Below are 12,839 nucleotides of genomic sequence, written 5' to 3'. Positions count from 1 at the left end.
TACTAGACTACCATGATCAAGTCACTGGGACTTAACAACATAATGATCCCACCACAATCGAGATGGCACCTTAAAGGATTAGTCAATTTTTCTTAAAAAAATCCAAATAATTTACTCACCACCATGTCATTCAAAATGTTGATGTCTTTCTTTGTTCAAGAAATTAAGTTTTTTGAGGAAAACATTCCATCCAAGATTTTTCTCATTTTAATGGACTTTAATGGACCCCAACGCTTAACAGTTTTAATGCAGTTTAAAATTGCAGTTTCAAAGGACTCTAAACGATCCCAAACGAGGCATAAGGGTCTTATCTAGCGAAACTATTGTCATTTTTGGCAAGAAAAATAAAAAAATGCACTTTTAAACCACAACTTCTCATCTATCTCCGGTCCTGTGATGCGCCAGCGCGACCTCACTCAATACGTCATTGCGTCAAGAGGTCACGGATGACGTATACGAAACTACACCCCAGTGTTTACAAGTGTGGAGAAAGAGGATCGTTCAGACGTTGTTGTATGTGGAATGATATTAATTAATGTCTTTGTGTCTATTTATTGTTTAAAATGGTCTGCAAATGTGCGTTTCATATATGTAACACGTTACCTTTCGACGTCATTACGCAATTACGTGAGGTCGCGCTGGTGCGTCACTTAGCCGGAGGAAGAAAAGAAGTTGAAGTTTAAAAGTGCATATTTTTTATTTTTCTTCCCAAAAAAAACGACAATCGTTTCGCTAGATAAGACCCTTATGCCTCGTTTGGGATCGTTTAGAGTCCTTTGAAACTGCTATTTTAAACTGCATCAAAAGTGTTTGGGTCCATTAAAATGAGAAAAATCCTGGAATGTTCTCCCCAAAAAACACAACCTCTGCCCGACTGAACAAAGAAAGACATCAACATTTTGGATGACATTTTTTTTTTTAAGAAAATCGACTAATCCTTTAAAGGGGGCGTTTGACTGTATTTCAGCCATTCTGACTTATTAACACAGTTTAAGAGTTGTAATCCTCATGCTAAACAAATGCAAAGTGTCAAGAAGTATTTCTAGAACAAACTCACTCTTTCCTACAAGATTCAGAAAGGTTGTTCAAACATGGGTACATTTTACATACCGTGGGTAGACGTTACATATCATATTCCTTTTTGAGCACTTCCCCCCAAAAAGCACGCTCACACGTCAATCAGCTTGAGAGCGAGAACAACGAGGACGCTAGAAGTCACAGGCGACACTTCGCGCGACAGCTTTGTTTTATATCAAAACTCAACAATGGCAGGAAAGAAGAAGTGTGTTTTGGAATGTAAGGAGAAGAAAGCCTAGTTCAGCTTTTAGGTAAGCCAGCCTTATGGAAATAATGCATTGCGTGCGTGTTTGTTTAACGCTGGATTTTGTTGAAAAGTCCCAACCGTGTCATGAGTTGCACACGGTAAGCAATGTTGCGTAAGTGCATAATGTAAACGACACAAACATGTAGTGAATCATAAACTCCTCTCACGGTAGGTTGTGTTTTTCCAGAATTATATTCACTAGAGCTGATCTGTCTTTTATAAATCTGATAAAACTAAAGACTCTTCAGAGATATGAAGGATGTAATACTACTCTTCACTGTAGGTCATCAAGATCAACATGAGATAAGCAGAAACATTGTGTGTTATGTAAGCTTAAAACAACTCTTTAACATGCAGAAAGTCTGCTTACATTTTTGCTCCAAAACTGCTAGTAAAACGTATTCAATTGTTTAATACATAACAGTGTGTAAAATAGGCAAGAAACAGGTTTGTACCTTCTGGATGTCAGATGCCAGTTGTTGAAGGGAAGGTGATGCTATAGACTGCAAAGACCCGGAGGTTTTGACTGGATTATGGATGCTGACATAGGCCACCGCCCGGCTCTGAAGCACCACTGCATTCTCCTGTACAAACACACAGCACATCCGTCTGCTGCCAGTTGGCAAAGTAATGAAATGTCATAGCGTGGATTGATATTTTGGCATAAAAGCAAAAATAACCTCAAGGGAGACACTATTGTGGGAAATGAGTGACATGAATAATAAGAATGGTTATTGCTTTCTTTATGCCTAAAAAGTAACAATGTATTTTGACATCATTGGGCTCCTTAAGATTAATGATGAGGTATAAATTAGTTATTAGAATAAAACGTTCAGTCAAACAGAATAATTTCATTAATGCTCAGCCAAAATGAGTGAATCTTCATGGCTTGCTGATCATATTGGTTAAGGGTACTGTGTACTTTTTTCATGTGAAGAAAACACAAGAAGAGGAACTACTGTAAACCTTCTAATGTAGGCACTGATTCGGCACTGATTTGCTACACAAGGGCTATATGAGGCATTTACTTGTTTTGTTTATACACATGATTTACTGAAGCGATGTCATGTGTTAACAGGCTGATTTCCATGTTGATATTTGTTTGGGGGACATTTAAGTACCTGAGGGAGAAATAGTTTTTCATTCTTGTTATGTAGTACATTTTTATGCCTCCATTATACTCAATATGTCTAAATATACTGAATGAACTATAAAAATAACAAACTCTAATTTTTAATTGCTGTTGCGTATAATAAAAAAAGGCTTTAAGTGTCTGAGTTTGACCAAAACGTATTTCAATAAGTTTTTGAAATACCCATAAAAAACAGTTAGTTAGCGAAGGCTTTTAAAGTTAGATAACTGTAAGTTACTGTATGTTTCTTGGGAATTAAACCCATGACACTGCTAAGCAATGCTTCACCAACTGAGCTACAAGACAAATACTGCACAACAGAAATAACCCTAGCATATTACCTTTCCCCATTCAAATGAGCCGATGTTTCCCAATGAGGTTCCTCCCCAGGAGCAGAAGACGATGGTGCGGTCGGGCTGCCAGCCCGCTCGGGTCTGAGCCGTCATGGAGGCGATGATCTGTGTCAGGACTGCAGCGCCGTTCCCCCAATCCGCCAACGCACCCTCGTACCAGCTGCCATGACGACTGCCAACCAGTACATATCGATCTGTAAGGAGAAACAAGAACAAGACTAAACAAGAAACAAAAACACAAACAAACATGTAACACATGCAGCGAACAAAATCTCTCCTCAGGCTTGGACTGAGTATATGAATAAATCTGCCCTGTGTTTTGGCTCTCTGTTTGTTCAATACGAAGCAACTTTTTCTGCGAATACTGTTTTAGTACCTACTGTTTTATTACCTGTGCTAGACTAAAATATGGTCACACATAAATGTGACCCTGAATGTGATATCCAAGATAAGGTCTCATAATCTTATAATTAGCAGCATCAAAGTTTGATTTCAATCATTGATTTTACATTCATTTCAATCTTTGACATGACCTTACCCAGTCTACTCAGTCAATATTAAAGATATCAAGGTTATATTTCCACACAATGGCCATGTTTACATGCACAAAATTTTGTCAATCCGACTGAATTTAATACAATTGACGATACAGTTTACATGCACCCTTAAGATTGCAATCTGATTAAAATGTTCGTTTACATGTACATTCTATAGAATCCGAACCGAAAGTCTGCGCAAGCCGACAGCCAGGGATGCCAGATTTGCGTTTCAGAACCATACCAAATGGACATTCAAAACTAGCCCAAAAGCATCCCAAATGACCATTTAACCAGTACCTCGATTTTGCGGCACGTTTTCTTAAAAAATGTGATGGAATATGCGGGATATTATGCAATTTATGCAATTTATGCGATGGAATTGCGGGAATTTGCGAAAATTGCGGAACTTGCAAAAACTGCGGAAACTTGCAAAAGCTGCAATGATGTTCACGTCACATAATCACGTCACTTCATAACGTTCCCATGGCAATAGAGGACACGGCTGCGCTTTTGGGAAGTAAATGCAACATTGTTCAACTTTCTGCTAATATATATGTGACTTTTTGCTACGAAAATGCAGAGATTATGAAATCATGCAAGCCTCGCATATTTTGTGCGCGGAAATATGTAATTAATGCGGCGAAAGTGCGACGTATTTGAAAAAAATGGAGCCCCGCATTAATATGCGGACTTTGGCTGATTATGCAATATATCACGCGATCGCACAATCACGTTTTTCTGGAGGGACTGAATAACTAATGAACAAAATACTTCCATCTTTAACCCTCAGAAAAAAACAACTGGTGGAAACAGTTTAAACAGTAGCTCAATTCTAAACTCGGAAAAAGCAGGGGACTTGCTTTACGGCAAACGTCACTTCCTCCACTTCCTCAAATTCGGAAGTGACAGTGAGTATTTATTTAACGGATATTTTTGTCATGGCCGAGGCAGCAACTAAGAAAAAGAAACCTAAGCTTTTATCGGATGAGACCAGAAAAGAAAACGAGAGAGTGACAGAATAAAAGGAAGGACGAGGATCAATATTGTTTTTTTTTTATGTGAATTTGGCTGGAGGCTACTTGGGGAGTGTAGAGAGTATCTTCTGTCACATGACTCTGTGGTGCTCTGGTAATGTCATGGGTCAATGATACGGTTGACCTGGGTTCAATTCCCCATTAAGGCCATTTTTTATATAAACTTTAACCAAGTGACCACCTTTACAACCGGCTTGTAAACGTGGGCTATGCAATCTTTTGGCGTTTGAAAAAATAAAACCCATGATATTATATTCATATAACCTTCCAGAAGGCACTTTGTGACTTTGTTACGTAAAGAGTTGTCTTCTTTTCCTTTGCGACAGTGCTGCAGCACTTGTGGCCTCTAGGGGCACTAGACGTGAAAAACACATGTCTAGCGCCCCCTAGTGGCCAAAAAGTTCTGCGGTGTGCCTTTAAGTAGCCTAATGTTTTAAAAGTACACATAAACGTGGCAGAATGTACATTGCGTGACCCCATTAATGTTACCTTAATAATGTGCATGATGCTATTGTCTTGCTATTAGGTGTTTCTGTGAATCATGTGATATAAGAGTTTAATATAAGACGTGAACTTGAGCACAAATATTCTGCGCATGTGCACAATGTATTTTTGCATTCAAATAATATAATACTATGAAAATACTACGATTCACGCGTTTACATGCGTACTTTTCTCCTGCGAATCGGATCACAGTTAAAGGTACAGTAACATACCTAGTGTTGAGTATTCACAAATATACTTTTTTTGCATACAGTGTAGCCAGAAAGTATGCATATTTGGATGCAGAGCATCTGTCCACTCGCACACTTTGTTGAGCAGCAAACACTAGTCAACACTACAGTAAATAGCAAATCATACAGTATAAGATAAAAACTGACCCTTTTTTCTGGATAAGTAGTGAAACTGAGCAGACGCACATCCAAATAAACTAACGCTCATGTAATTAGCCACAGGCTATATGCTTTACTTACGGCAGATGATGAACTCAGCATGGCATTGGGCCACTTTTGACTGACAGCGAGAGACAAGAAACGATGAATATTTTACTCACTCAGGTGGGCTGTTGCAGTCTTTGAGGAAGTTATTAAAATGACATCAAATCATAAATAAGACTGCCAGAGACATTAAAGGTAAACACACTATCAAAAAAAGCAAAAGTCAAGAGAAGAACGTATCATATGATTTGTGATACATAATTAGTGACTGAACATCCATTATGACAGATAAAGCACAGTAAATCATGGAGGTAAATCACGAAGGGCTAAAATACACATACGCGGTGACGTTTATAGTCTCGGGGGCGGGGGAGAGAGATTAAACTCTTTCATTACATCAGACGTACAGCTAAATCATTGTGAAGGTGAAAATAGAAGTCTGTAATTAAAAGCCTATTTTCGTCAGCCAAGTGACCTGCGTTTGGACAGTGGAGGCAGGTTTTGTTTTAAGAGATTAGTTTGTCATGGTGCAAAAAGAGCTGTTTCAGCACTCAGGCTCAAATTTGGCTGAATTCACCTCTGGACTCTCACTACTTTAGAAGTAAAGAATGCTTAGATTGCACTCCTGTTTCAGGCAACAATTGCTTTGGTATTACGAACACAATACAATACAGTAGCGACAAAGTGCTATGTCTTTGTTACTGTACTGTGTCACACCGAAGACCAATGGTCACGCATGGGAAATGTTCTCATTGCTTTATGTGAGGTTAGAATTAATTCAAAGAAAATCTCTATATTAATTACGACATGGATCTCATTACGTATCTTAGAACTGTACAAATAAATCATTAAGTCCATTTCCTATTAGGGGTGGGAGAAAATCCATGCTTAGATGTATCGCGATGCGGATGTGCATGATTCTGAAACAATACACAAATGTTAAAAAAATGATTTTAACTCTTTCACCGCCAGCAATTTTTAAAAAAGTTGCCAGCCAGCGCCAGCTTTTTTCATGATTTTCACAAAAGTTTAATGCCTTCCAGAAAATGTTCTTCTTCAAATATATAAACATACAATATACCAAATGAAAGAACAGACCCTCTGCTTTCAAAAAAAAAAAAAAACGTTTCATCCTACCTTGAGTAGGTCTTTTGTAATCAGCTTTTGAATATGGGTAGGTCTCTGCAAAAACACCACATTTTGAGCAAAAAGCTGAGATAATTCAATTTTTGTGACGGACTTTTCATAGAGATCCCATTCAGACACGGACATGCAGCAGCTTGCCATAGGGCAATACTTCCGGTTTTAAAAAGTTGCGGAAGGGTGCGGTATAATATATATAGCGGTATTGCGGAAAGACTAGTAATTGGCGGGGAAGTGTTTTCACTTGATTGACGAGATATCTCGTCAATGGCGGGGAAAGAGTTAAAAGTTAGTTTACAAAATAATTACGTGACATTATCGGAACCAAAGCGGAAAAACTGCGGCAGCGATGCAGCTCACTGACAGTTTAGATACACACCGTATGCGCACCTATGGTGGAGCTTACACGAGCAGTAGAGAAAGAAAAAAAAGAAACACATCTAGCCCTGTTTGACTGTTTTTAAAAATGCAAATAAACTAAATACATTTTTGGGATGGTCATCCTCTGCCTTTACTCTGTTCAGAGAGCGTCAGAAAGAAACAGTGCCTTTAACTCTTTGCCATTGACGAGTTATATCGTCAATTAAGAGAAAACATTTGCATGAAAGAAACGTGTTCCTGGTGAGTTTTTATGTTATTCTGTAATACTGCGATTATCCACTAGATGGCTAGATTACCCAATTTATTTAAAAAAACGGACTAAAAAAATTATTTACTAATTTTAAACTAATCTGATTACTAATTTACTAATCTGATCTAGTAGCTGAGTGGCCACCGGGAGAGTCGGGACATTTCACGGTGGGCCGGTAGTGTTTTGAGGCTGCGAGGGCCGGTCTGATAATAATACATTACGACTTATATAGCAACCCAGTCTGGCGTCCTGATGTGCGTCCAACTGTGGTCAAACTGTGCAGCCTCTTTGCTCAACACACTATATAAAAATGCTCAACCTGTTCGGCCGGTCCAACCATGTCTTGGATTTTTTAAAATATAGGGGGATCAGTGAACGGTCCCTCCCCAAATGGCATAGCCTGTAAAAAGCTGCCGAATGCCTGTTTATTGCGGTCAGATCCATCAAGCGGATAGACTATTTGATAGACTAGTAGTAAGTGTGGATTAAGGATGTTTAAAATCTCTAGCCTGGTGGTCAAGACATGAATGAATCAAATCACCAGATTTGCAAAAGGTTATCTCCATATGGCTATATCATAACAAAAAATTAGAAGAGTAACTTTGCAGTATCACATTATATATTTCCAACTATGTGATTTCCATATTATAAATGAGAGTATTCAACTGCAATTTTGGCAATAAATATCCTCACAACATTATTATTTCTCAAAACTTTGACAAAAATTATTTGGAACTGTATTCATAGATGAACACATTATTCCGCATAAGATTTGAATATTAGACGAGAATATATAACAGCAATGAACGTCTCATATGGCAATAAATATCCACATATAACTTAACATAACAGCATAATGAAATTAATAAACAGACAAGGAAGCAGGATTGGCATGTAAATGGTATTATTATTACCGGAAAAACAGCAATATTACTGAAATAAACTCTGAGGTAAATGCGCCAAACACGTTAAAATAAATAAGCAATAACAGTGGAAAAAACATTATTATCTCTCAAAACTTTATATGACAAAAATTATATTTAAATGAAAAATTATTAAAGTTATTCAAAGATGCACACATTATTCCATATTACTCACGTTTATGAGCATGTTCGTCTCTGGCCTCGCTCTGTTATGTAATAGCTGATTGACAGGTGCGCATATCCGTCTTTCAAATAGGTATCATTTTGTATAGTTACTCATTTAGGAAAATTAGCCATAATTTAATGATTTTATTATTATTATTATGAAAATGTTTTTTTTTTTGGCAGATTTATTACGATTTGTATTACCCTAGTTTTACTACAAATATGATCAAGACCTTTTTTTAACCACGGAGTTTATTGTTTGTTTGAAAGCAGAGGGTCTGTTATTTCATATGATATATTTGTATGTTATATTATATTTTTAGAATAAAATGTCCCTGAAAGGCATTTTGTAAAAATACTTTTGTAAAAATCACTAAAAATGATGGCGGGGAATGAGTTAATTTAACGTACTGCAACTTGTCAATAAATCAGTAAAAATAAAGTTGACCAAAATCTGTCACTGACTGTTTAGATATAAGAATATAAACATACATCTGTAAAATTAGGCACATAGTTTGTTATCCAGACGGAGGGTGCGCTGCATTCGCCAAATACAGTAATGTTGCCAAAACTACTTTTCATTAACGTAGGTGTTAGCATAATGATGCTGAAGATCAGATGATGTGGCTATGTTTAACATAACCAGTTAACATGTAGAATTGGTAAGTCGCATTTAAATACTATTTTATACTTGTTTTAATGTCTGAAAAGAGAGACATAACATATTTGTAAATGCACTTACTGTAGTTGCATTCAAATACTGTATATGACAGTTTAGAGACTAGTAGCAAAAAGTGCCAACACTATGCTAATTAGTGTGTCGAGAATCTATTCTGAATCGAATCGGGGCTCTAAGAATCGATTCTGAATCGAATCATGAGGGTCCAAACGATTCCCACCCCTATTTCCTTTAACCTCTGTCTTGTTTTTGTGCAGACCTACCTGGATTGGTTTTGCCTTTGAGATATCCAATGACATTGTGCACTGTTTTGAAGGATGCTTGGTTTTCAATTGTGAGATTAATGATTTTTCTCGCTGAAGGGGAAACAGAAATTGAAAACAGAATTAGTCAGGGAAATCTGCAGATAATACCTTAAGTTAAAACAGATCTAAGAAAACAGCACACAATGGAGTACACTGTCAGAATAAATGCTACAAAAGCTGTAATTGAGAAGGGTACTGCCCCAGTGACAGCTTTTGTAATTTTTATTTCTGTGAGTACACGCTGTAAAATGTTAAAATCACTTATTTTAATTTTACATGCAACTTAAAAATTTTAACCCTTAACTCAATTTGACCAAATGTGTAGTTGGGTCATTCTACAAAAAAGGTGGAAATGCTTTGGCCTTGGTTTTGCAGACCCCTTAATCATTTAATATGACCCAATAATCCCATAATGATATATATTTAATAAATATCGACTGTCCTTAAAATGATAAGAGAGTTTATTTATTTAATTTTCTTGTTTTCCTTTTTTTAAACTTTTTTTAAATGTGGTCCTGAAAATTGTCCTGTCCCTTTGATCATACATGGAAGTTGAACTGTATACTTATTATTTAAAAACAAATTTAATTTACATGTACCTTTAACCCTGTATGAATTTACTACAACACTGACATGGTAAAAATACACTATTAATATGAATAATATCAAATAAATATTTGTCCCCCAAATTTATGTCATTGGTGTTACCCTACCCAAAGCACTTTTATTTTGAAACAATGCATCAGCTCTTTGAAGTTATTCATGGGTCAAGAGGTCAGTAAAAGAAGTGCAGTGGAGGAAGGCAAAAGGTTTTTTAGATGTCTTACCTTATTTGTTAAAATATCATGATATATCTAAGAATTTTGAGATAAGATTTTTTGGATGTCATTAGTGTTACTCTTTTTTATAGCTGGGAGTGTTAAGATCTTTACATAAAAATACATTATACTGAATAAGTATGTGATTGTTACATCTCTGATGAAATAGCACATGGCTAACGGCAGCCATTTTGTTAAAATATTCTTTTTTTCTGTAAATTGTCATTGGTGTTACCGTCATTAGTGTTACTTCTCTAATGACTTCTTCCTAAGCACTATTTCGTTAACTGATATTTCAGTCTTTGCATCAAAGCCTTTTTGGTTGAATATTTTAGTTTTTATTGGTTTTAAAGAAAAAAGTCAAACTGAGAATCAAATAATTTCATACAATGCTGGGTAAAGATGAAGAATTTAATTAAACACATATTAATAATCAATTATTTTTCTTGCTGTTATCATTCCTCTACTCAACCTTTAACTAAATACACAAGCTGTAATAAGAAAACATATTTAGTATCAACATTAATGTTGTTTAAATCACAGGTAACACCAATGACAAATAAATGACTCATTGATTCTTTATTCAAATGTATTAAAAAGTTAAAAATAGATTAAGCTCCCCGCTTTGCGGATTCATAGATTTGACAAGTTAATTAAAGGATTAGTCCATTTTCTTAAAAGAAAAATCCAGATAATTTACTCACCACCATGTCATCCAAAATGTTGATGTCTTTCTTTGTTCAGTCGAGAAGAAATTATGTTTTTTGAGGAAAACATTGCAGGATTTTTCTCATTTTAATGGACTTTAATAGAGCCCAACATTTAATACTTAACTCAACACTTAACAATTTCTTTTAAACAGAGCCTCAAAGGACTATAAACGATCCCAAAAGAGGCACACGGGTCCCATCTAGCGAAACGACTGTCATCCTTGACAAGAAAAACAAAAAATATGTACTTTTAAACCACTACTTTTCGTCTAGGTCCGGTCCAGCGCGGCCTAGCGGGAATGCGTGGTGACGTTAGGAGGTCGCGTGTTGCATATATAGAACGCACATTTGCGGACCATTTTAAGCAATGGACTGCCACAGAGACATTAAGTAGTATCAGACATACAACAATGTAGGAACGGTCATCTTTCAAGACGCTTGTAAACACTGGGGTGGAGTTTCGCGTTCGTCCTCTGTGACCTCTTGACGTATTGCGTGGGGTCAGCTGGCGCATCACGACCGGATCTACATGACGAGAGGTTGTGCTTTGGAAGTGTATGTTTGTTGTTTTTCTTGTCAAAAATGACAATTGTTTTGCTAGATAAGACCCTTGTGCCTCGTTTGGGATCGTTTGTGGTCCTTTGAGACTCCGTTGAAAAAAACTGTTTAGTGTTGAGTTAAGTATTAAATGTTGGGCTCTATTAAAGTCCATTAAAATTAGAAAAATCCTGCAATGTTTTCCTCAAAAAACACAACTTCTTCTCGACTGAACAAAGAAAGACGTCAACATTTTGGATGACATGGTGGTGAGTAAATTATCTGGATTTTTCTTTTAAGAAAATGGACTAATCCTTTAATGCTATTTAAGAAGTTTTGGGTATGTTAAAAGAAGTTCATTTAAGCAAATTTCCATCACCCGCGCTTTACTACTGCGCTTTAGCTTTGTAAGGCAGTATTGCTCTATTTGTTTGTTTCTACCCAACTTAACCAAGTAACATAAACTGGTATCTGTCGTCTTGGATATCGACCTCAATGTGTTCACTGATCTACAATCATCTCAGAAGAGGCCCTCGCTTGACTTGGGTCCCTGAGGGAGTACTCTTTTTCCCAGAGGCACCGATATAGCCTCCGCATGCAAACGAGAGCATGTTTTTAGCACACCGCCTCCCATTAAATCCCCTCCATCAAATGCACAGAACTGAGAACAGAGAGCCTTCGTTCCAAGCGTCCGTTTGCATGTCACAGGGAAACAGGAGGTACGAAAACAAACGCTATCAGAGCTCTAGAGTTGCAGCATCGCTACCGCTTGCTGACAGTCTTACCAATTACACATAAAGGCTCGGTGTGTTGGGATGAATTTTAATAAGGCTGATATCTAGAAGATAAAAAGAGACACCTGGTGCTGGAAGACGTCCCAGGCCTCTCCATCTCTTTGTCTCTCTCTTAAAGCGTCACCACTGAACCAAAGTGGAAATGCAAAAATCCAGCAATGGACTTGGGGGCGGAATCACTTTTTTTTAAGAAAAGCCCTGAATCCTAGGCAGATGTGCTGGCCTTGGGTATGGTGCAAGAGTTTTATATTAGATCCTGGAGATGTGAATATCAGAGGGAAATAAAGATGAGGTTTGGTACCATAGATGCACTTAGACATAAACGCCACCAACGCCGGGACCGTGTGTACACAGCTCTCTAACGTACATTTTTTTAACACTTTGAAAGTAATCAAATTCACTCTAAAAATGCAGCTGGCTTCACACTGCACACGGACCCCATTTATCACATCTGACAACGGCACAAATGACTTTGGGTAAGGAGCACAAGATGTATATGCAGTTCTAAGGGAGTGTTTAAAAGTGCTGGCGTGCACACGGGTCGCCGTGTGACAGATTTGCCCATTAATCACCTATGGGTATGAGAGGTTACTGTGTATTGAGAGAGGTGAGCCGAGCTCCCTGTGAGAAAGTAGTCTTGTAGGAAAAGAATGAAATGGTAGACAACTCAGGTGTTTACAAATGATTCAGAATAAGTTTTTTAAAAGTAAATTAGTTTGAAGTATACAATAAAAGCTGGATTTTACATATAAACAACAATTAAAAATTAAGGATTTAAAGGTAGAATGCCCTACTACACTCTACACCAAATGCT

At 37.1% G+C, this 12,839-nt stretch overlaps 1 protein-coding gene across 1 annotated transcript in view; it reads right to left on the bottom strand.

Annotated features, from left to right (window-relative positions):
* LOC129427212 (inactive N-acetylated-alpha-linked acidic dipeptidase-like protein 2) overlaps positions 1-12,839 on the bottom strand; it is a 329,030-nt gene that overhangs the window by 104,881 nt on the left and 211,310 nt on the right. The window contains exons 7-9 of the mRNA XM_073875958.1: positions 9,125-9,217; positions 2,798-3,003; positions 1,780-1,908 (exon numbers count right to left, since the gene is read on the bottom strand). Coding sequence (XP_073732059.1) covers positions 1,780-1,908; positions 2,798-3,003; positions 9,125-9,217 — 428 coding nt within the window. The remainder of the gene's footprint in view (positions 1-1,779; positions 1,909-2,797; positions 3,004-9,124; positions 9,218-12,839) is intronic.

Source organism: Misgurnus anguillicaudatus, chromosome 14 (genome assembly GCF_027580225.2).
Source record: "Misgurnus anguillicaudatus chromosome 14, ASM2758022v2, whole genome shotgun sequence".
NCBI classification, from domain to species: domain Eukaryota; kingdom Metazoa; phylum Chordata; class Actinopteri; order Cypriniformes; family Cobitidae; genus Misgurnus; species Misgurnus anguillicaudatus.
This window is presented reverse-complemented; position numbering and strand designations above follow the sequence as displayed.